General features: G+C 35.3%; 1 protein-coding gene across 2 annotated transcripts in view; it reads left to right on the top strand.

Moving 5' to 3' along the window:
• RALGAPA1 (Ral GTPase activating protein catalytic subunit alpha 1) overlaps nt 1-23,659 on the top strand; it is a 325,621-nt gene that overhangs the window by 19,506 nt on the left and 282,456 nt on the right. For both annotated transcript variants that reach the window (XM_072629732.1, XM_072629733.1), the window contains exons 2-6: nt 8,156-8,266; nt 8,800-8,849; nt 14,172-14,229; nt 20,047-20,090; nt 21,626-21,803. In XM_072629732.1, the coding sequence (XP_072485833.1) occupies nt 8,156-8,266; nt 8,800-8,849; nt 14,172-14,229; nt 20,047-20,090; nt 21,626-21,803 (441 nt within the window). The remainder of the gene's footprint in view (nt 1-8,155; nt 8,267-8,799; nt 8,850-14,171; nt 14,230-20,046; nt 20,091-21,625; nt 21,804-23,659) is intronic.

The raw sequence follows: 23,659 nt of genomic DNA, 5'->3' as shown, positions 1-23,659 counted from the left end.
TTTCTGCTAAAATGACTGAGAAGGAAAATGACAAATGCTGAAGGGGACGTGGAAAAATAGGGGCATTAATGCATTGTTGTTGGAGTTGTGAACTGGTCCAGTCGTCCTGGAAAGCACTGTGGAACTATGTCCAAAGGGCTATAAAACTGTGCATGACCTTTAACCTAGCTATACTAGTTCTAGATTTGTATTCCAAAAAGATGAAAAAGAAAAAGACATATATGTATATATACACATATATATGTATATATATATGTGTGTATATATATATGTTTGTATATAAATGTTTTTGTGGTGACAAAGTATTGAAAATTGAGGGGGATGCCCGTCAACTAGGTAATGTCTGAATAAATTGTGGTATATGATTTGGAATACTATTATGCTATAAGAAGTGACAAGCAGGATGGTTTCTGAAAAACCTAAGAATATTTATATGAACTGAGATGCAAAGTGAAATAAACAGAATAAGGAGAGCATCGTGCACAGTAACAGCATTACTATTAATGATGATTAGTTGTTAAAGATTTAGGTACTCTTAATCGATATAATGATTCAAGACAGTTCTGATGACTGGAGGAGAGAGTGAGGCTGATGACTGCACCAACTTGCCTCACTTAAATCCAATTCACTTGCATGTCAAGACATCACCCTTCTGTTATCATTAGTCTTCTTCAGCAATAAAGGACAAACTGCACCAAAGAACTCGAGATAAAAAAAAGTGCTATCCACCACCAGAGAGCACTGGTGAATTCTTGGGGACAGATTGAAGCATACAGTTTTTCACTTAAAAAAAATTTTCCTTCCCTCCCTCTTTTCCTTCCTTCTTTCCTTCCTAATTTATTTTTCCCCAATTACACATAAAAATAATTTTCTACACTTGTTTTTAAAATTGGTTTCTAAATTTTCTCCCTCCCTCCCTACTCCCCTCATTGAGAAGGCAAGCAGTTTGATGAAGATTATACATGTGTAGTTACACAAAACATTTCCATTTGGTTATGTTGTAAAAGAAAACATAGACCAAAACAAAAACCTGAGAAAAATAAAGTAAAAAGAGTATGCTTTGATCTGTATTCACACTCCATCAGTTCTTTCTCTGGGGATGGAGTCTTGGATCATTGCTGAGAATAGCTAAGTCATTCACAGTTGATCATTGTACAGCATTGCTGTTACAGTGTACAATGTTTTTCTGGTTCTACTCATTTCACTTTGCATCAATTCATGTAAGTCTCTTGTAAGCTCATCCTTTCTTATAGCTCAGTAGTATTCCATCACAATCATATATCACAACTTGTTCAGCCATTCCCCAGTTGATGAGCATCCCTTCAATTTCCAATTCTTTGCCACCAGAAAAGAGCTGCTGTAAATATTCTGGCATAGTTCCAAATTGCTCTATGTAATGATTGAATCAGTTCACAACTCCACCAACAGTCTTATCAATTTTCCCACAACCACTCAACATTTGACTTTCCCTTTTCTGTCCTTTTAGTCAATCCATTTCTTATAGTTGTTTGCAAACCTCAGAAAGCTGATGTAACTTTGCTCTTTTCCTTTTGCCTGAGTGTATTTTATAATATTCCATACTCCATAGATTCAGGCATTCTGACATCTTTTCCTGACTACATTCATTCTTTTTAGCTACATTAAAATGTTTGTTTTAATATAATAGCAAGTTTTTCTTTTTATTTCTTTTTTTATTGGCATCACTTTTGTCTGAAGTATTATTCCTTTTGTCCAATTTCTTAATGGCTCTTAAAAAAAATCAATGTAGCTGTTAGTAATATGTTGTGCAGTAGCAAATCACATCCACATTCAGTGATAGGCACATTCACTCTAAGAATATCAATTGGCATGTTCTTAGGAGTTGCATTAATTGATTTTTATCTCACATTAAATATGACATGGTATTTTATAATTTGCACTAAATCAAATTTAGCATTATTCAAAATCACATTAATCATGACCCATCTGTAATAGAAATGGGGTAATAATTCTTTTGGTATTGTATTTTTTTTCAGAATGGGGGAAATTTGGGTATGTTTAAAGGTAGTGTGGAAGAAGATAAGTGAGAGATTGAAGATTAGAGAGGAAATCACCTGGGATAAGAGTGGTAACATCTATTGGAAAAGACTGGCAGGGATTTGATTAAAAGGGTTGGCCTTGATGAGAAGAGATTATCAACTGAGAGGATGGGAGGAGGGGATGGCTTGAGGAGAAAAGAGAAGGTTTAGAACAGCCTTTGTGGGAAATGGGATGGAGAATTAGGGAGGAGCATTGAGATTAAGTAACATTAATTTAACTGAGCCCAGTTCACTAAATTGTGTAGTTTCTTCATGCTCTGTTTATCAATATTTGAGGGAGCATGGGAAGCGGATGGTGTGAGTAAATCATTATTGGAGTTGGCAAGGTTTGAGCACCAATAGGAAGAATGAATTTGAGAAGAGCAGACTAGAGTTCAACTGAACTAGTTAAGATTAAGATTAAGAAGGGAGAAAAATAAGGTTAGAGCAGGGGTGATTGGATTGAAAGTCCTGCTGAAGATGAAGAATAGGGAGGAGGGGTAAGGTATAGGGAGAAGTAGAATGATACTAGACTATGATTTAATAAAGGAATTTCAGAGTTTTAAATACATTTTTATTGATATCATTTGTTTTACATTACCTACATTTACCTGTTCTCTCTCTCCCTCTCTTAGAGGGCTATCTCTAAAAACTTTTTTTTAAAGGAAGATAAATTGTATCAAATGTTAGAGATGCACTTGATACACAAAAAGGTATTAAGGAAAATTTATTAAAATAGAGTTCAGAGGAGGGAGTACTTTCTACGTTCATTATGAACGGGTAACTTCCCAATAAGGCTACAGGAAGATTACAACTTGTTCAGACCAATGGAAGCTTCTTATACTGTTCCGAATTTTGTACTCAGCGCCCCATTATCCCCTGGCCATGTGACTTCATGTTGTCCTCTCTGATAGACTTTCCTTCAAACAGCTCATCAAGCCTGCTCATAAGTTCCTGACCTCTACCTAACCACACTAGGTCACACCTCTGGAAACAGAGCTTCCTTGTTTCCCACATCAGATTTCACTGATAAGGGTTTGACATTGAAGATATGCAAACAATTAATAAATTATATATGACTAATAGCTGTTTCCCAGTAGTTAAGTGGTCAAAGGATATTAACAGACAGTTCTCAAAAGAAATGCAAGATATTTACAACCACATTGTTGAGATTTAGGGATGCTTGGTACCCCAAAATACCAACATTCCAGGTCCTGCTGGAATCAATCCGACTCAGGCCTTCTTTCAACCAAAGAAAAACAAAGTTTATTTAAGATTCGCCATATTGGGTAGACTTTTAAGGAGCCTAAGCTTTTGTAAAGCTTGTATTGACAAGTGGGCCAGACTGAATCTCAGCTAGATTGAATCTGAGCACCTGCATGGAGACAATAAGGATCTTATATATAGAAGAGACAGATACATATACATGTACAGATGGGACTAGGGTGACTAGAGGTAGGACCCAAGAGAGTGAGATTTTGATGGGATCAAGTGTGGGAAGCAGCCAGAGGCAATCTGGAGGTTACCAACAATGGTGGACTATGCTATGTTAACCGTATTTTGATAGGATCAAGGATGAGAAACAACCTTAGGCAATTGGACAAAGGCATAATGAAAGGCTTATGGCTTCAAGGGAATCCCAGATCTAGTGGGAAGATTCAAGGAGAGCTCAAGGGGGTTCCCAGAGCCCGTACCTCATCCACATGAAATGATGTTCCAAATCACTAACAACAAAAGAAATGCAAATCAAAACAACTTTTTAGTTTCAGTTCACACACTATGCAAATTGGAAGAGAAAGGGAGCTGTGACTGTTTGTGGGAAGGACCTAGCTGTGGGAAGGCTTGAGAATGGTATGCCCCCTGCATTGTTTTTGAGTATAGATTTCTTTGTTGCTATGATGAGTTTGGCTTTCTGGTGTTTTATGTTTTGCTTCTGTCATAGTTTGCGACTCAGAATTAACGACTCAGAATTAACACTGGTGTATTCGTAGCCTCCAGAGGTGCTATGACTATTGCATTGGCACTACATACTCCCATCCTCTTGAAGACTTGCTGCATTTTGTTGTGATCCACATAGTCAAAGGCTTTAGTATATTCAATGAAACAGAAGTAGATGTTTTTCAGGAATTTCCTTGCTTTCTCTGTAACCCAGTGAATGTTGGCAGTTTGGTCTCTACTTTGTCTGCCTCTTTGAAAACCGGCCTGCTCTTCTGGTAATTCTCAGTTCACATATTACTGAACCCTAACTTGCAGAATCTTAAGCATAAGCTTGCTGGCATGTGAAATTAGTACAATTGTTCAATAATTTGAACATTCCTTGGCAGAGCCCTTCATTAGGATTGAAATGTAAACTAATCTTTTCCAGTCCAGTGGCTACTGTTGAGTTTTCCAAATTTGCTGGCATATTGAGTGCAGCACTTTAACAGCATCATCTTTTAGTATTTTAAATAACTCAGCTAGAATTTCATCACCTTCACCAGCCTTATTGTTAGCAATGCTTCCTTCCTAAGGCCCACTTGAGTTCGTTCTTGAGGATACCTGGCTGTACATCAGTGACCACACAGTAGTGGTTATCAGTGATGTTAAGATCTTTCATGTATATTTCTTTTCTGTGTTCTTGCCACCTCTTCTTACTTCTGCTTCTGTTAAGGTCCTATCATTTTTGTCTTTTATCACACCCATTTTTGCATGAATATCTCTAATTTTCTTGAAGAGATCTCTTGTTCCTATTCTGTTCTTTTGTTTCTTTGCATTGCTCATTTAAGAAAACCTTACCTTTCCTTGCTCTTATCTGTAATACTGTATTTGGTGGGTATATCTTTCCCTTTCTCCTTTTCCTTTTGCTCTCTTTGCTCAGCTGTTTGTAATGCTTCATCAGACAGCCATTTTGCTTTCTTGCTCTTCTTTTTCTTTGGGATGTTCTTTGTTGTTGTCTCCTGTATGATATTGTGAACCTCTGTCCATGGTTCTTGAGGTACCATGTCTAGCAGATCTAAATTCTAAATCTATGCGTCGTGGATGTTCTTTAGATCATACCTATATGGTCTTGTGTGGATCAGAGTGAAAATGAAAATCAGAGACTTCTCAAGGTAGAAGCAAAGCAGCAAGATTTTATTACGATCTTGAGAGAAAGGGTATCTCCTTTCTAATAAGTAAACAGGAGAGTGAGGCACTTGCAGAAGGCAAGAACAAAGATTATATAGTTCTAACAGAATCCCCGCCTCCCTGCTGGCCATTACTCCCATTGGCTGGGAGGCAGGCTCACAATCTAAATGAGGCAGTTTACCTTAGAAATAAGGAGCAAGGAAGTAGTAAAACAACAATGTAAAGCTTAACACAATGCTCATAACCTTATTTGGAATGCAGTATACTGAGGTGGCACTCCAAAGGGGGTAGTTAAGTTTCAAGTTTCTTCAAGGTCACATAATTTCTGGGAGATAGAAACTTAGGCCTAACTACCTACTAGAAGCCTATTGTCAAGTACTGAGAAGTCTTCACTGACCCTTTTTCACTCAGTCTGATGATTTTCCCTACTTTCTTCAATTTAAGTCTGAATTTTGCAACAAAGAACTATAACTGACTGTATAGAGTTTCTCTGACTACAAAGTATATAATCAATCTGATTTTGACATTCACCAACTAGTGATGTCCAAAAGTAGTCTCCTTTTGAGTTGTTGAAAAAGTGTTTGCAATGACCGAGTTATGTTGACAAAAGCCTATTAGCCTCTGCTCTGCTTCATTTTGTACTCCACAGCCAAATTTGCTGTTACTTAAATTATCTTTTGATTTCCTACTTTAGCATTCCACTTCCTGATGATTAATGTGATATCTTTTGGAGCATAGATTTGTATTACTTGGATATTGAATGTTTTGCCTTAGATTTGAATAGATATCATTCTGTCATTTTTGAGATTGCACTCCAGTACTAATTTTCTCACCCTTTTATATACTATAAGGGCTCCTTCATTTCTTCTAGGATTCTTGTCCACAGTAGTGTATGTAATGATCATCTTGAATTAAATTCACCCATGCCTGTTCATTTAAGTTCATTGACTCTCAAGATGTTTAATCTTTTCATTTCTTGTTTCACCACATCAAGTTTACTGTGGTTCATAGATCTTACATTCTAGTTTCCTATACAATATTGATCTTTACACATCATTGGACTTTTTCTTTTGTCACCAGATGTATCTGTAGCTGAACTTCCTTTGGCTTTGGCTCAGCCACTTCGTTAGTACTGGAGCTGCTCATAGTTATCCTCCACTCTTATCCTGTAGCATATTGGACACCTTCCAACCTGAGGGGCTTATTTTCTGATGTCACCCTTTTATCACTTTAGTATGGTCCATGGGTTTTTCTTGGCAAAGATAGTGGAGTAGTTTGCTTTTTCCTTCTCCAGTGAATCACCTTTTGTCAGAACTCTCCAGTATGACCTGTCCATTTTGGGTAACCTGCATAGCATAGCTCATAGTTTCATTAAGCTAAGCAAGCCGCTCTACCTTGACAAAGTGGGGTTACTAGGGAGGGGCATAGTGTCATTTAAGGGGAGCCTAGGTCTCAGTGTGCAAGAAGGTAGAAGGAGCTAAAAAGGAATTCTTAAAGGAAGGGAAGTTTGTTATCCCTGGAAATGGATAGGCATAGTGGAAGTGATGGGCAGGACTGGAGTGGGACATGGGAAGAGTAGGGTTCATGTTAACAGAATGAAAGAATAGGAGGTGATAGTTGGGGACTTGGGGACTGGTTTACCTTTTAAGTAGCCAGAGATTCATTTTCATGGGGATTGGGAGAGAAAGAGGTGGTGTACTTTTGTTGGACCTAAGGACAGAATATATATTCTTAGTTATTCTTAGATAGTTATGGAAAACTGTCAAGGATCTGTCCTCAGGTCCTTCCCAGCTGCTAGATAGTTTTACGGGGCACTGAGAAAATGAAATGTATCAATTTACATAAGGGGCAGTTTTAATTGTGTGGAGGACAAGTTAGCACATTAGGTTAATCTATCTTTAAGTGAGTAGATGGACTTGGAGAAAACCAGTTAGGGATACTTAAAGAAAAACAAAAAACTGAACACTTGTTATCAAGTTAATTGCTATCTCTTGAATAAACAGACTGCCCCAGTGAGAGCTGAACTGTTTTCTCTTTAGAAGACACTAACGCTCTTAGCATGTTTGTCTATGGTACCTTTCTGTGGGGTTTGTTTTGTGCCACTTACCCCAAATTCAAGGTAACTTGATAAGCTTCTTTTAAAGCTGTTGACATTTTGGTTTTTCATTCTTCTGATTATACTTTGGTTGGGTTAATTTACTCATTTAGAGTTAGATTCATGTCTGAAAATGGTCAAGTTCCCATACATATATTGTGCCTCTTTAAGAAATGGGGGAAGAAGTGCATTTTCTCTTCTCTGGTGCTAAGCCTGGTCATTGCATAGTTTCGTTTGTTAATGTTGTTCTTTCCATTTACATTGTTGCAGTCATTGTGCATATTACTTTCCTGGTTAATGTTCAGTTCATTTTGCATTAGTCCATTTGCCTTTCGATGCCATTTTTGAATTCTTATGATGCAGTAATAGTTTACAATTTGTTTAGCCATTTTCTAGTCAGTGGGCGTCTGCATTGATTCAAGTTCTTAACTATCAAAAAGTGCTGCTATGACTATTTTAGTGTTTATTGGAGCTTTCAGTCTTTTAACTCCTTATGGCATCTTAATAGTAGGATCTCTGGGTTGAAGGGATGAATATTTAATCACTTTTAGCATAATTTCCAGTTGATTTTCTCTGCTCATTGTTTAGTGAATATTTCTGGATAAATTATAATCTTTCAAGACTTTTATTTATATGTGAAATAAGGGTAATTTGACTTGTGTTCTTGTAAATATCATATCTATAAAAACATGAATTTAAAATAAAGACAAATAAAACTTGACCTCAAACTATACTAAATAATATATAACTTTAATTGGGAGAAAAAAGCTTTGACTTTTTCATTGAAAGAAAATTGGCATCTTAAAGATCCTGTTCCATAGACTATGTGCTCATTAATGGTTAAAATTTGTGGATTATAGAAAAAAATTGATCTTTTTTTGTTTGTTTGTTTTTTCAGAGAATGCTGAATCTATTGACCTTAAACAATTTTTTGACCAACATTTCTCACATATATATTATGTGTTCTTTGAAAATTTTGTGACCATTGAAGTTAGTCTTAAACAGAAAGGTAAGACTTCTTTCTAAACACATCCCTCTAGGGTTTTTATTGTCATTTTTAGATGCTTATAAAATTTGCCTCTGAGATTTATAAATTTGAAATCAAGTGACTTATTTTCTTCTGGCATTTGGTTAGCTACTTTTCCTACCCAATTTCTACTTGTGACCGATGACAGCTTCTGTGAAATAGGGAGCAGCTAGTCTTACATTTCTGTCACCTGAGGCAATTTTTACTTTTCTCTTTGCTGGTCTTCCTATCTTTATGTCTCCCACTTTAATATTTGAGAATGACTTTAAGAAGTTATTCAATGATTTTCATTGTTCCTTAAAAAAAAAATAGCACATGGTAGAAGGAGGGATATATATATATTTTCTAGAAAACCAAACAGAGCTTCAGATTTTAATACAGAATTAGTGAAAAAAATGTGTTTTTTGAAAAATACTAAATGCTTGCAGAAATAGAAATTTACTAATAGTATATTTATCACTGAATAATTTCATAAGTGGTTATATTTCAGTTCTTTTTCTTTAATTACATTTTAGGTCACAAGTCTCAGAGGGAAGAATTAGATGGTATACTTTTTATTTTTGAAGTAAGTATCTATGAAATATTTCTTTAACTGAAAACCATCGTTTGTTTCAGACATTTGGGGTATATTTTAAGTAGAGATAAAATCGCATTTTAATGATCTGATAAAATTGCTTCATTATACTTGAACCATGATTGAAATAAGTTGTTTGCTATAGAGTAGCTTGTCTTTTTAAAAATAATTTGTGCATGTTAATTCTTTTGAAAACAGTAGCAAATTAAGATTTGTGAGTTGGCTATACAAAAGGAAGTTGTTTTTGAATTCCATTATTTTATAATACATATCTATATAAGATATTTATAAAAATGTTTTAGATGTCATAGAATTTTATAGCTAACTGGTATATTTTTCAAAACTTGTTGGTGAATTGGGAGCCTTTACCATTTTGTCTGTGACATAAATGATGGAAGTCTATGAACTTCATTTTTCCTGGGATATATAGAACTTTATTAGGGATTTTTCTTAGCCTTATCTACTCAGTACAGACTACTGAAACCTAAGAATCCTAGTTACTTTATCCTAATGCCTTTGATAATACCTAGCTCACAGAGTTATTATTTCCTTTGCAAACAATGCCACATAAATGTCAGTTGTTATTGTTATCATTAACATTACTAATATCCCTGCCCTGCCTTTCTTTTCTTTTGTATGTTATCAAGTACTGCTACACCTTTTGCTCAAATCTTGTCCTGTCCCCTAAATGCTCCAGAATTCTGATGCTTCATGACCTATCCTTTAATTAAAATGATAGATTAGACTTCTTAGTCTTTTTACTTAACTCCTAGACAAATGTCCCTTCATAGGATGTTTAAAGAGGGAGGGAATGAGAGAGGCAAGAACAAGAAGTTCATTATAGTCGGGAACTTACCATTGTCAGAAGAAAATATTCTTTATCTCCTCTACTCCTTAATATAATATTTCTCCCAGGTTATCAATACAACATTTTGGAAAACATACAAAACTTTGCATTATATATTCCAATACAGTTTACTAAGTGTCAAAACTATGAGTTGTTAAATTGATGGCTAAATGATCAGGGTTTTGTAGAAGAACCATCTATTTTGTAGACTTTATCATTTAAACAATTTGTTATAGTTACATGATCAGAACAGAATTAGGAATGACTCTCTGCCAGGACATGAGAAAGAACCTCCTTATTACATGGAATTAGATTTTTTAATCTTATTTGTTAAACATGAGATTCTCAGTATATATCCCAAGCTGTTATTGTGTGCTCAGAAGTAGAAAATTGAGTCTCTTCATGAAACTGAAAACTCTGAACAAACAGAAGTAACTTCCCTTCTATCCTGTAGCAATTTCTTTTTTTCTCATTTATTTACTATTATATATGAATTGGTAATCAAGACTTAATAATTCTGAGCTCATAAATTGATTAGCATTTGTTTCTGAAACAGCAGCAGGAACTCATCTTTTCTCCAATAACTTCCTGCTCTTAATTGTCTGAAGGATGAAATAGGAACATTCTGATCTGTCACAGAAAATGAGAAAGACCATGTGGAAAACTGAGGAAGGAACTGAGAAGGGACTTGAGAAGGGGTAAAAACTAACTTTAAAAGGCATGCAAACAATTGGTAGGGAGCAGTTAATTCTGTGTGGTGCCAAGTTTTAATAGTTTTAGATTTTAGAGGCTTTCATATGAAAATTATTGGACCAACTTGTTTAACATTTTTTCTTTTAACTTTAATCATAGCTGAAATTGGCCACTATTATTAAAAAGCATTAAATATCTTTCCTGATATCCAGACCCAAAGGGAAATTTGAAATGTGCTTATTTAATAGCCTTTAATCCTGAGGAATTTGATTTGTGAAATATATAGGAAAGAATAAACATACATAGTACAGAAATTAATTGTCTTTAGAAAATGATCTTTCACATGTTTACCTTTATCCCATTTGTACAAATTTATTGAAATATTTGAATGATAACCAATAAACTTTCCAAGGTCATCTTTTTATCACAGATAATTTCCTTTTCCTCTGTTTACTATGTAATACACAGTCCATAGATATCTTCATTATTTTAAAAGAATGCTACTTACCAAAAATACACTTTTTTTTTAAAAGAAGAGGGACTTTATATCTACTTTTTATTCCTTTGGAAAATCACTAGTCTTTATCTTCATTTTTCTCATTTATAATTGGGATAATCATATTTCCCTTCTACTCCAAAGATGTGTTTTGAAAAAAAAGTGAGAAAGTGTTTACAGTACTGTTCCATCATATTGTCTTGCTTAATATATCAAATTTGACTCTGTGCACTTTACTGAAGTGATAGTTCTCTTGCAGATGGCCTGTTGGTAATGGATCTACTCCTTCCTTCCCTTCTTTTCTCTTTCCTTCTCCATAGTGCATGCTGCTTAACCAAACTAAGCTAGTTGGGCATACTGGGCACATCATGAACCCAGCCTGTATTGGAAAGTTTTTATGACTTTCTGTATACCTAGTCCCATAACTTTTCTTCTTAACCTTCTCCTTTAATCCTTGAACCCCTAGTTACACTCCCAGGGGAGAGGCTCTTGAATAGACCAGACCCTGGCAGCTTAGTTTACAGACTGGAATGGAATGAACACTTGCAGGTTATTCAGTCTAATCCAATAAACATTGATTAAGCACCTACTATGTGCCACTCACTTTGCTAAGTGCAGGGAATATAAGTAATAAAAAGAAAAGCGGTTCCTGCCCTCAATGAATTTACAATCCAGTGGAGGAAACATCACTCAAAAGGAGGCAGCAAAGTCAGGGAGTACGAGGGAATCAGATGCAAGGGGCTATCTTGTTTGTGGAGTTGAAACTGGGCAGAGCAGCAGATGTATAGTGGCATGAGCGGAAGAGTCCAGTTTCTGCCCTTTATAAAGGAAGGCATTGGTAGGAGTTTGATATTCTACCGTCCAGTCCTTTAGTCAGAGGAGGCCATGGGAGGTAGTATCAGTCAAGACTTGAGTTAATAGTGATAAGATTAGAAGTTACCTTAACCCTGGGAGGGGCATCTTGTTTCCTGGATTTGAAACCAGGCTAGGCAGCAGAGGCATAGTGGAGTTGGCTGAAAAGTCCAGTTATTCAACAGTATATTTAACTTAACAAAAGATTTATTTATCTGTAGCTTGGAAGGAACACTTGGTTAAAATCCAGCATTTGGTTGTGGTTGACAGATTGCTCCTCATCTTCAACATGACAAGGAACTTTGGTAAATAGTATATCTTCCACATTCCACCCCATAGTGACAAGATCCTAAGGATCTTCTAGAATACCTTCTATTACTTAAATAACCTTAAGTCTGTTACTGGATAATCCTAATCTTGGTTGGGACATAAGAAGCTTCTCTTAGCCAGCACTGGAGAAAGGAAAGAAAAACTAAGCCAGCACTATGACAAACACAGAATAAAACATATCAGTTCAATTTAATGGTCTTATGAAAGGATGAGTGACCAATTATGGAAGAAAATGAAGACCGGAAATCCCAGGTTTCATTTCCTCCCTTTGGAAGAAATGATCTGGTCCATATGGTGAGCAGTGTCAAATCTTTGTAATTCACAGTGTGGTCTCACCCTGTCTAGACTTGTGACAAGGACAAGACAAGCACCAGGAAGATCAGGTCTGAAGGATAGTTGCTGATGTATTTCTGATATAGTCACCAGTTCTTCCTTATGGCTCAGGATTATCCGTAATAATGTAGTTAAGAGATCGTATGCCTTTTGCATACAATTTATCCCAGAATATGAGCTAATACCAAGGTTTTTCTTCTCCTACTACCTATTTAGTGTTTTCTGTCTACCAGCTAAAACCTCCTGTAGCTGAGGCAGTTAGCAGTGGATAGAGTGCTGAACTTGGAGTCAGGAACACTTGAGTTCAAAATCATCCATAAGCACTAGCTGTGGGATTTCTGTCAAGTTACTTAACCTCTTATTTGCCTCAGTTTCCTCAACTGTAAAGCAGGGATAATACTAACATCACAGGGTTGTTGTGAAGACCAAATGACATATTTATAAAAAGCATTTAAGCACAGTGCCTGGCTGTAGTAGTTTTGTATAAATACTTATTTCTTTCCCTTCCCCCTTCCCTCTCCCTGAGTGTCCCACAAGGGGAATGATACCAAATCTTTTTCCTTTTTAGAGGCCTCTGCTAAGATGTTGCCCCCTTGTTCCACAGGAGCTAGATTGGGACTCTCCATTTTAATTTATGGAATCAGGATTGCCACCAAGTAGACTGGTGTATCCCCTTTCTTCTAAGTAAATTCATAATCAACATAGTTATCCATAGGCATTCTGACCTCCCCTATATCGTTAGAAAGCAAGATACCTCTCAACAATTTCACCCCTAGGTCTTTCCCTTCTTGGGAAGAAATTGTCCAAATCAGCCCTTTCAGTTGAGCATTTTAGCAGATGAGGGTGACTCTTCATAAATGATCTTCAGTCTTGCAACTTCTTTAATAGGTTCTAACATATAAAAGGCCTGCTTTGGGAGATTGTCATACTAACCTGCCAAGATCTGCAGGAGTCCTTAGATACGGTTTATTTCAGGACTATCAGTATTCCTATATTATCCTGTGTATATTTCAGCAACCTGGAATGGCTGTGACAGGAGCACTAGATTTTCCAGGCATGAGGTACCTTCAACTTAACTTCTTCAGACAACTTGTCCATACCAAGGATAGCAGTGATGTTCAGGAGTGACTTAATTGTGCTACAGGATCTTTTGCATGCCACACACAACATTATAATGCTCATTGACAAAAATGTTGGAGTCCATGGTATGGGAGCTGGAATGCTGAGAGTCCACCGCAGTGTAAATAAATGCTGTGTTCACCAGTGACCTGGGACAGTGATAGCATTCAAGTTAGAGAGATGAAGCACCTAGAGAGCAGAATGATAAAAAAAAAAATTTTTTTGGACATGGCCAGTGTAGAAACTTATTTTGATTGACTGTTAATGCTTGTAACATGTTTTGTTTTTCTTTAATTCTCGAGAAAAGGATTTGGATGGGAAGGTCAGGAGGAGATTTTTGTCCTTTTAAAAAATTGACAAAATTATTTCTAATTCCCTAAATTACATTGTCTTGACTCAGGTCTTTCCTAGATTTGTTTGCTATCTTATGGCTCCTTTTTAGTGCTATATTAAGTTACCAGTGCAAAAAAAAGTACCAAGTAATAGTAGATTCACTGGAGAGCCTATTTTACTTTTTATTTGTGTCAAATTTTTCACGCAAGCTCTAAGATCTTAGCATTTATTATTTGTTTTTCATTTTATAGGATTTCAAGAATATCTATCATATCATTTATTACTTTGTTTTCTCTTTATTGACTTTTAGAAAATTTTACAGCTTCTTCCTGAAAGGATTCATCAGCGATGGCAGTTTCACAGTATTGGTGAGTGACCTAAATTGGAGCTCCTAGATTTCAAATAGCTGCTTAAGAAAATAATTAGAGGCAATTATTTAATGCTTTCTGTTTCTTGGTACCCTGTTTAAAACTTATTCACAGATTTTGTTTGGCAGGCTATAAAGAGGAGGGGTGATATTTTGCTTGCTGCAAAAAAAAGGTTAAATTCAGTGTAAAGGAAGAGTTTGAAGGTTTTTTAAAAATGAATTGAAAGCAGATATTTTAAATTTAATGCAGTGGGTAATTTTTGTAAAGTGGAGAAAACTAATTTCAATAAAGGCAAAAAAATTCTTTACTGAACTTTTCAGTGCATTAATTAAAAAAGTTTTCATTCATTCCATTTTAAATCTAAAGCAAGGGGAAATACCAGAATATGTATGATGTTCTATTTGCAGTTATGGTCTTTATATATTCTTTTTTAGTTTAAGAAATCATTTTTTATGGAAGGTGATCTTTCTCACTCCCTGCTGGCACTGAGATTATTGCCAAAAGGATTATTAGGGTCACCTAAATTAAGTTGGATGTTGCCAAGGACTTGTTAAAAAGGTTTTTATCAAGTCTGACCGAGAACTCTGACATTTAGAATTAAAACAGTTCACAGAAATCACTGTTGTAGGTATAGTAGATGTTAGAGGAGATCCTTATCCTTTTGGAGCTGATAGTTTAGTAGGAAAGATAAAAAATAAGTGCCAATAATTTTATTTTTATATATATAATATATATTTATACGTATATTTTTTAATTTTTTTCTTGTGACCTGAAGCTTAATTGTTGTAAGTACTTCCTGGTACCTACAAAAATCCTTTTGTCCAAAGTCCTTCAGCACCTGTTTTGCAAATCTTAGTGGATTGCCTGGGGGCACTCAGAGCTTCTTTTAATTAAGAAATAGAAAGGTAAAATTAGGGTATAAATGAAACACTTTGTGAGATTTAAGGAGGGAAGGATCATTCACTCCCGATTTGGGAATAATAACTCATATTTACAAAATATTTTAAATTTTACAAAGTGCTTTCCTCACTGTAGCTCAAGGATTATTATTCCTAATTTACAGATCAGGAAAATGAGACTCAGAAAACTGGAGGAACCAAGGTTATATAACCAGGAGCCTGGATCTGAATCAGATCCTGGTTTGATTTATGGGAACACCAGGATGATGTGTGATGACTAAAAAACTTTTTTATTAAAAGTATTAGATTAAATGTGGGAGCTCATGTTTCCAACAGCAAAAGTAAACTTCCCCAAAACTTTGTAAAATGATTGTTTTTATAAGATCCTTCCAGTATTACTAGCTCAATCTGTATTGAAACTTCAGTAAGTATATTAGGTCAGTCCCTTTTATTCAGGCTGCTTTTCCGTGTACCACCGGGAGTCATTTTTGGCCTCTAGGTAGTTGTCATAGATGAGCTACTTCTACTGGCCTCCTTCACCTGCAGATGAGTAACTAAAACCATATACCCTCCCTTTTCACATAAAGTCTACAAATCTCTGCCTCCTATAAAACCTAGTGCTTATTTACGGTGCCATGCTGTTTCTTAAAGAAAATGGCATTTGAACTGGATCTTGAAAATTGGGAAGTTTTTCATCAGATACAAGAATGGGGAATGGGAAGTACTACGATTTTCTTGGATTATGGGTGGAAGATAGTAAGAGATGGAGCTAGAAATTTAGGATGGTACCAGATTGTGTGTCAGTCTTTTAATACCAATTTAAGTGGTGTTTTTTATACTCAGTAAACAATAGATTTTGTCAGGTTTTCAAAAGATAAATTTGTTAAACAATCCTCTGATAATATCAAGCAAGGAATTGAGCTGGGAAAGTATATGCTCACTAGAGTTGTCTGCCACAGGGCTCAGTGAAAGTTGAAGAAGGATTCCTAGTATATGGTGATGGCCTCCAGATGCTCTTGTTTGTAGATAACATTGTACTGACTCCATCAAGTCCTAGAATACTACAGAATCTCCCAAATGAGCTCTCTGAGTTGTCCAAAAAAAAAAAAAAATTGGCCTAAGAATCCACACAGGATAATGATGAAGATTTTTTGTTGTCCAGTGTTTTTGAGTGGATATCTCATATTGATATCTCATATCCACTCAGTTGATGATGGTGGTCTGTAATTATATAAATCTCAGATACTGCAGAGGTCTATCAGTTGGGTCCAAATTGAATAGAAGAAAGAGAGTTGACTAGATTGCATATGGGAAAATCATATAGCACAAACTTTCCAAAATAAAAACTCAAAACTTTTTAACAATGTTATGTGGAATCTCACACTCTTGAAAGAATCACAGTTCAAAAGGATCCAAAAGGCAATGGAATGACATACGCTACAGTGTATAACTCATGATATATGCAAGGAATGGCTTAAAATATAGAAGTATGCTTGTAAAAGAAAGTATATCAGTTATATTGGGGAGATAGGATAATAGATGGACAAATTTGGTGCTAGCCTGCTAACCACATAATTGTAAAAGGCCTATAGAAGTAGTCCTTTAGTATGGAAGGGTGGACCTACCCATGAAAAGTTTATTAGAGCATATAAACAGGAGTTGCATAGGATGAGGTATGGCTGGATTACCATTTGAAACTTTTGGAGGTATGTATTACATATTAAACACCTACTATGTGAGAAGTGCTAACTTCTGGAGTTGCAGACATTTTTTTAAAAAAGCAGTTCCTGCCCTCAATGAATTTATTTACTATTGGGGCAAACAACATATAAATATATAAAGGTATTTTTGGGGAGGGGGGTAGAGATACCAGCACTTGGGGCTTTTAGATAAAGCCTTATATAGAAGGCCACTTTGAGTTAATCTTGATTTGAGATTTGAAGCAGGGGAATTGAATTCCAGGCATGGAGAACAGCCTCTCAAAATTATTTTGTTTGAGACATGGTAGAATTGCTAGTTAGAAATGTAAGTTTACAATCTAGCTATAACGTTGCAGTTGCGGTTCCTCATTCTCCATCTCCTTCTACGCCTTTGCCTAGGGCAACTCCTACCCCTATACCTGAAAAGCTTTCCTTCCTAACCATTATTACTTAAGATCCTTAGCTTCCTTCAAGATCCTTCTCAAAGCCATCTTCTGCAGGAGGGCTTTCCTGTTCTCCTCATCTACTAGTTCCTTCTTCTCTATGGCTATCTTTACATCTACTTTGTGTATATACCTATTTATGTATCTGTTGTCTTCCCTAATATAAGAGTCTTCAGGGCAGGACTGTTTTAGTTTTTTTTTTGTATCTCCAATATTTAGCATTATATTATAAAGTATGTTCTTCATAAATATTTGTTGATTGCTTGGTTTAGAACCTACGAGAAAGAAGAGTAAATGGAAATTTGGTGCCTGTATTTCTAGAGGTGATAGTTGAGGTCAGTGTAACAAATTCATGCTCACTCAGACTCAATTAGATTTTCAAAGAAGAAACAGAAGAGAAAAAATAGAAGAGAATCAAGGGCACAACTTTGGGAAACATCAGCATTAAGGAAAAGAAGCTATAAAGGAAATACAAAATGAGTTATTAGAGAAAGGAGAACAGAAGAATTTGATGTCAAGGAAGCCAAGGGAAGAGAAAGTATCAGGAAGGAGGGGGAATCCTGCAGATAGGTCAGGGAAAATGTGATTTGAGGAAAGACCATTAGATTCTGCTGCTAGAAAGTGATATCTTTGAGAGAAATGTGAATGGAATCATGACAGCAGAAGCCAGATAATGCAATGTTTTGAAAAGTGAATGGATAGTGAGGCAGAATCATTTTTTAGAAAGAAATTTGGTGGTGAAAGAGGGGAGAGATATCAAATATTAGCTCATGGGTGTAGAAGAGTCTAGGGAAACTTTTTTTTTTTTTTTTTTTTTTTTTTAGCACTGGGCAAACACAAACATATGGACAGGTAGACAGGAAATCATTGGAAAAGGGAGTGTTACATCAAATTCAACATACATTAACTTTCTGTTCATGATACTCAGCTAAGCCTAGAAGAATACAAAGACAAAAACAATATCCTCAGCTCTGAAAAGTTTACTTGTTATTGGGAGGATACAGCATGTATACATATGTGCAAAATGTATACAGTGTAATATAAAGAGGCAGAGAGCACTAATTGGTGAGCTAATTAGGAAAATCCTCATTTTGGAGGTGGCACCTGAACTGTGCTTTGAAGAAAGCTAGGGATGCTGATAGTGCATGGGAACATCTTATTCAAAGACACAAAGGCAAATTGTTCTGCTCTGTTCAACAGTGACTAGAATGATGAGTGTGTCAAGGAGAGTGATATGAAATATTGCTAAAAAGTAGGTGGGAATGAGCTTGTGCAGTCAATCTGAGGAGTTTGTATTATATATTTGAGGCAATAGGGAACCATTGAAGATACTTGAGTAGTAGAGTGATATGGTCAGATGAGTGTTTTAGAGGAGTATCCATTTTTGAAGACCAAATTGAAGGCTGTTGCAATAGTCTAGGTAAGAGGCTTTGTGAGTGGAGAAGGAGGATCGATACAAGAGATTTAAATTGGCATCAGCAAAACTTGGGGTGACACAGAAGAAAGTAAGAGTTAAGGATGACTCTGAGATTGCAAATCTGAGTTCCTAGAATGATAATCATTAATGTTCTTAAAAGAAATAAAGACATTTGCAGGATAGATGGCTTTGCAGCAAAATGAGTTATGTTTTAGACTTGTGGAAGATGTGTGAGAGATAATTGAAATAACGTTGTCTTGGAGGAGGTGAGAGGGATAGTTCAGGTGCATAAGTAGAGGGATTTTTTTCTTGGCAAATATTTTTTTTTCTCTTAGGAGAAAATTAATAACTGACCAAGTTTTCAAAGCACTTTAACATTTTCTCATTTAAGCTTCATGACAGCCTTGTGGACCAGGTACTACAATTTGTGGCATCATTTTATAGATGAGCAAACTAAGTCTTAGAAAAGGTTAAATGACTTTTCTAGAATCACATGACTAGTTAGCATTAGAGAATATTTGAACCCAAGTCTTTTGGATTCCAGACACCACCACAGTGTTGTCACAGAAGAAAATATTTAAGGATATTAATGTAGGGTGTAGAATGTCCTTGAACTCAGTGAAATAAAAGTTTAGTCAGGGAAGGGTGGTTGGAGATTTAAAGAGACGAGAAGAGGTACAGTAAGGGCCTACCAGAGGTTACGTGGCACAAGTGAAGATATGGCCACCAGCTCTGTTTTTTCATAGGCTTAGGGACTTTATAGGTGAAAAGAAGTTCCCACTACCAATTCTGGTCAGGACCTTCTCTGTAACTTACAGTCTTAAAAAGTTGCCTAGTGCAATGGTTCTCAAATTCTACTCAGGGGACCTTGGGGGATCCTGAGACCCTTTCAAGGGTCCTCAAGATCAAAACTGTTTTTACAACCCTAAAACATTTTAATTTCTAATATGGTAAAAATTCATAAATATTACCTGAATAAACAAAAATTCTTTATGAAGCTCTTAATCATTTCCAAGAGTGTAAAGGTGTTCCTGAGACCTAAAAGTTTGAGAACTTCTAGTCTTCTGCATTGGGAGGTTAAGTAACTGATTCAGTGTCATATAGCCAGTGTATGAGTCCGTGGGGAGGCTTGAGCCTGGATTTTCCTGGCTTTGAGTCCAGCTGTTTACTACAACATGTTGCTTTTCTTAGCGTAAGTGTATGGTAGTTGAAATCACAAGAATAGAAGTGGAAATATTGGATAATGGGGATTACCCTGTGTTGAAGTTTAGTAGGATAGAAATGGTGGACAAGGAATTTTAGGATGGCTATCAAATTGCATGAAAAAATAAGAATTTAAATGAATGTTCTCTTTGCAGGATTGATTTTAAAGAAACTCCTTCACACAGGAAACTCCTTAAAGGTATATAAAATGTATTTCTTTTAGTAGAATGACTTTTTGAAACTTTTTCAGATTTACTTTGTGACAGAAGAGATATGCACTTGTGTTTTTGTATGCAAAATACTCTTCTAGCTTTTTAAAATATACTTGCAGTCATATTTAATTCTGGTGTGAAAAAAAATGTGAAAGAAGCATGTGTCTCCTACTTTCTTCCCTTTTTCTTTAGTTTTTCTTTTCTTTCTTAACGGGTATTGAATTGTCTTTTGGGGGATTATGATTATATTTTAAAACATTGCAATCTTCTTCAATACTCAGGTGCTACTTTTTTTTCCCTAAAATGCCAAGTCCCTTAAATGCATTTACAACCTGGAGCTATACTGCCCTGCTAAAGATACAGATCTCCATTCTGGACCTTGTCTGGAGGAAAAACATTTTCCACTAACAACAAAAGTGACAAAATTGTTGCTTTTCTACTCTCACTGCAGCCACTCTGAAATATAAATGGCAGTAACAGTACTGTGCTAGTTTTCACTTTTCTGTGCCATTTAGTTTTGTACTTTGTGGAAACTGCCCACCTGTGAGAGGGAAGGTGATTTCAGTTGATACCTCATGGTTAATACTTCCAGTTACGCTGACCTAGAGTTAATGGGGTGGAAATACAGAACCTCCTTCATCACCTTTCTATTTTCTGCTAAGCCATGGTAGTGGTAGTAATAATAAAAATAGTAACTGGTGTTTATATAGCTGTTTAAAGCTTGCCAAGGTTACCAAACATACTTTTATTTGATATAATAACTTTATGAAGGAGGTACTATAGATATTATTATTTACGTGTTATAGATGAATAAACAAAATGAAGCTTAGAGAGATGAGAGAAGAGATTACCTCACCTATTAAGTATCTGAATCAGGATCTGAACCAAGGTTTTCCTTTCTCCAACTTTACCACACTTTCTACTTATGGCTATTTCTGATAGCAAATGAAGTTGTGGTAGTATTTGAGTTATAGTGCCTGTGTAGGAGAGAACCTGATTGAGTTGAGCATATGTCACGTGTTCTGCTATGTGCAAAAAAACACGATTGAGAACATTGTGGTTACCAGAGAAAGTTTCCTTTTCGTCTGATTTTGTCTTTTCTGTATTTGACAAGAAACCATTGTTTTTCTTGACGTTCATGCTCCCTGGCTAAGTCATGATGAGAGGGAGAGAGAAAAGAAAGATCCGGCTTTTTGCTGTCATAGGGCAAGAACCTAGAACCTTCCTTGGAGTTGGTTGCTATGGAATTAACTCATTACTTGAAAGGATTTTCATTGTTTTTATCTTGGAGCAATAGAGATAAATTAAGCCTCTTGCTTTATGAGTTCCATAAGATAAGGTTTTGATATAATGAAATGTATAATTCAAGATCTAATGTGGTGATAGTTATGATTTTTGGCAAATATTCATTTTTTTATTTTTTAGAGCACTTTGGTCTCAAAAGAAAAAAAGATCTTCCAAATTCTTCTGTTTCTATTTGGGTAAAAATTCTATGTTGTATTTAATTGTTTTGTGTTTTCAGATCAGGCGTGAAGGTGTCCGTCTCTTCTTGCTATGGTTACAAGCTCTTCAGAATAACTGTAGTAAAGAACAGCTCTGGATATTTTCTTGCTTAGTTCCTGGATTTGCCTCACCACTGTCTGAATATGGACCTCGGACTTTAGATAATCTCATTAATCCCCCACTTAACCTTCAAGAAAGTAAGACTATAGGATATTAATTAACAGCATATTCTTTTGTGTTGTGTTTTAAAATTTAGTAAGCATTCCAAATCCAATTTAACACTTCTTTGAGTTTCCTTTTTTATACTTATCTTTTTGCTCATTTGGATGTGTACAGATAATATTTTTTAAGTAGTGTTTGTTTTATGGAGGATATGCATTAAAGAAAAGGAAATGTAAAGTTATTTTATTTTATTTTATTTTTTTTTTGTAAATCAGGTATTTTCTATTTTATTTTCATTATACTTTCATAAATGCTTTGCTTTCATTTATTTATTTATTTATTTGACATTCATTTTAACAAAATTTTGGGTTCCAAATTTTCTCCCCTTTTATCCCCTCCCCCCCCAAACACCAAGCATTCTAATTGCCTCTATGACCAATCTGCTCTCTCTTCTATCATCCCTCTCTGCCCTTGTCTCCATCTTCTCTTTTGTCCTGTAGGGCCAAATAACTTTCTATACCCCTTTACCTGTATTTCTTATTTCCTAGTGGCAAGAACATTACTCGACAGTTGTTCCTAACACTTTGAGTTCCAACTTCTTTACCCCCCTCCCTCCCCACCCCTTCCCTTTGGAAGGCAAGCAATTCAATATAGGCCAAATCTGTGTAGTTTTGCAAATGACTTCCATAATAGTTGTGTTGTATTTGTTTTTATTTCTTACTGCTTTGGTTGTTCAGTTGTTATTCTTCATACTTTAAATTTCTGTTTCTACATGATTCCTTTTTAATACCTTCTTCCCTTTTTAGAGAATGAATTTCTTTTTTTATCATGAGTTACTTCCCCTCCTTTTTATTTGGTTTATGTTTGAATTTTTTCATATACGTGTGTGTGTGTGTTTTAAAAATAAGAATGTATTTGTGATATAAAATTCTTGAGAAGTGAACAAAAATGTTTTCAATTAAAAATACTGTATTTTTCCATAATTATTAACATTTACATATAACTCTTTACAAGGATCATACAAGGATCTGGCATAACAGATTACCTGAAATTGCCTTTTTTTCTTATCTTTATGCTTCACAAAGACACTATTTAATGTACAACTTGTATTTTAAAAGACTGAAATTTGAGGTACTTAAGTACCAATCTAGTCAGGTGACATGTAAATAATAATGTTCTTTATACTTGGGTAAATATCATATACAACTCTTTAGAAATGGATTAGACTACTTATATGGGGATAAAGTTTAATCCTCTGGGTATCCTTTTAGAACATTTTAAATCTCTGTTGGACATATTTGATGATAAGGAAAATATAACCTCTTTATTCAACAGTAGTTGTATTTAACTGAGGTGCTAATTTCAGTTTCCTAAATTTGATTTGTTATGGGAAGTATAACACATGTCAGCATTTGTAATAGTCTCATTTTGAATGAGCATGATTGAATTTTTAAAAAATTAATTTAGTCCAGATTTTGTTATTTTTTTCTCATGAGTAGATTCCTTCCTTTACAGTATTTAACTGAAGTTGATGCTAGTTCAAAATGCTGTTTTAGTGTCTCTTATTAATCACCTGTCATTACCCTTTGTTGAATTGGTACTAATTTTTATTGATCTTTTAGGACTCTGGTTTCACAATTTTTTTTTTTAACTGTGAGAATTTTGTTCGACTATCATTTTTTTCCTCTTAGGAAGTTAGATTGCCATGTCTAATTCTAACTGACTCATGCTCAAATTGTGATGTTTTAATAGGAGCTCTGAACTTAGAAACAAATATACCTGGATTCATAGTCTTGCTCTGTCACCTGTGTGACCTTTGGACAAATCACTTATCTCTCTGGGCTTCAGTGTTCTAATCTATATGATGAGGAATTTGGATTAGATGACTGCC

The sequence above is a fragment of the Notamacropus eugenii genome, chromosome 1 (assembly GCF_028372415.1).
Source record: "Notamacropus eugenii isolate mMacEug1 chromosome 1, mMacEug1.pri_v2, whole genome shotgun sequence".
NCBI lineage: Eukaryota > Metazoa > Chordata > Mammalia > Diprotodontia > Macropodidae > Notamacropus > Notamacropus eugenii.
This window is presented reverse-complemented; position numbering and strand designations above follow the sequence as displayed.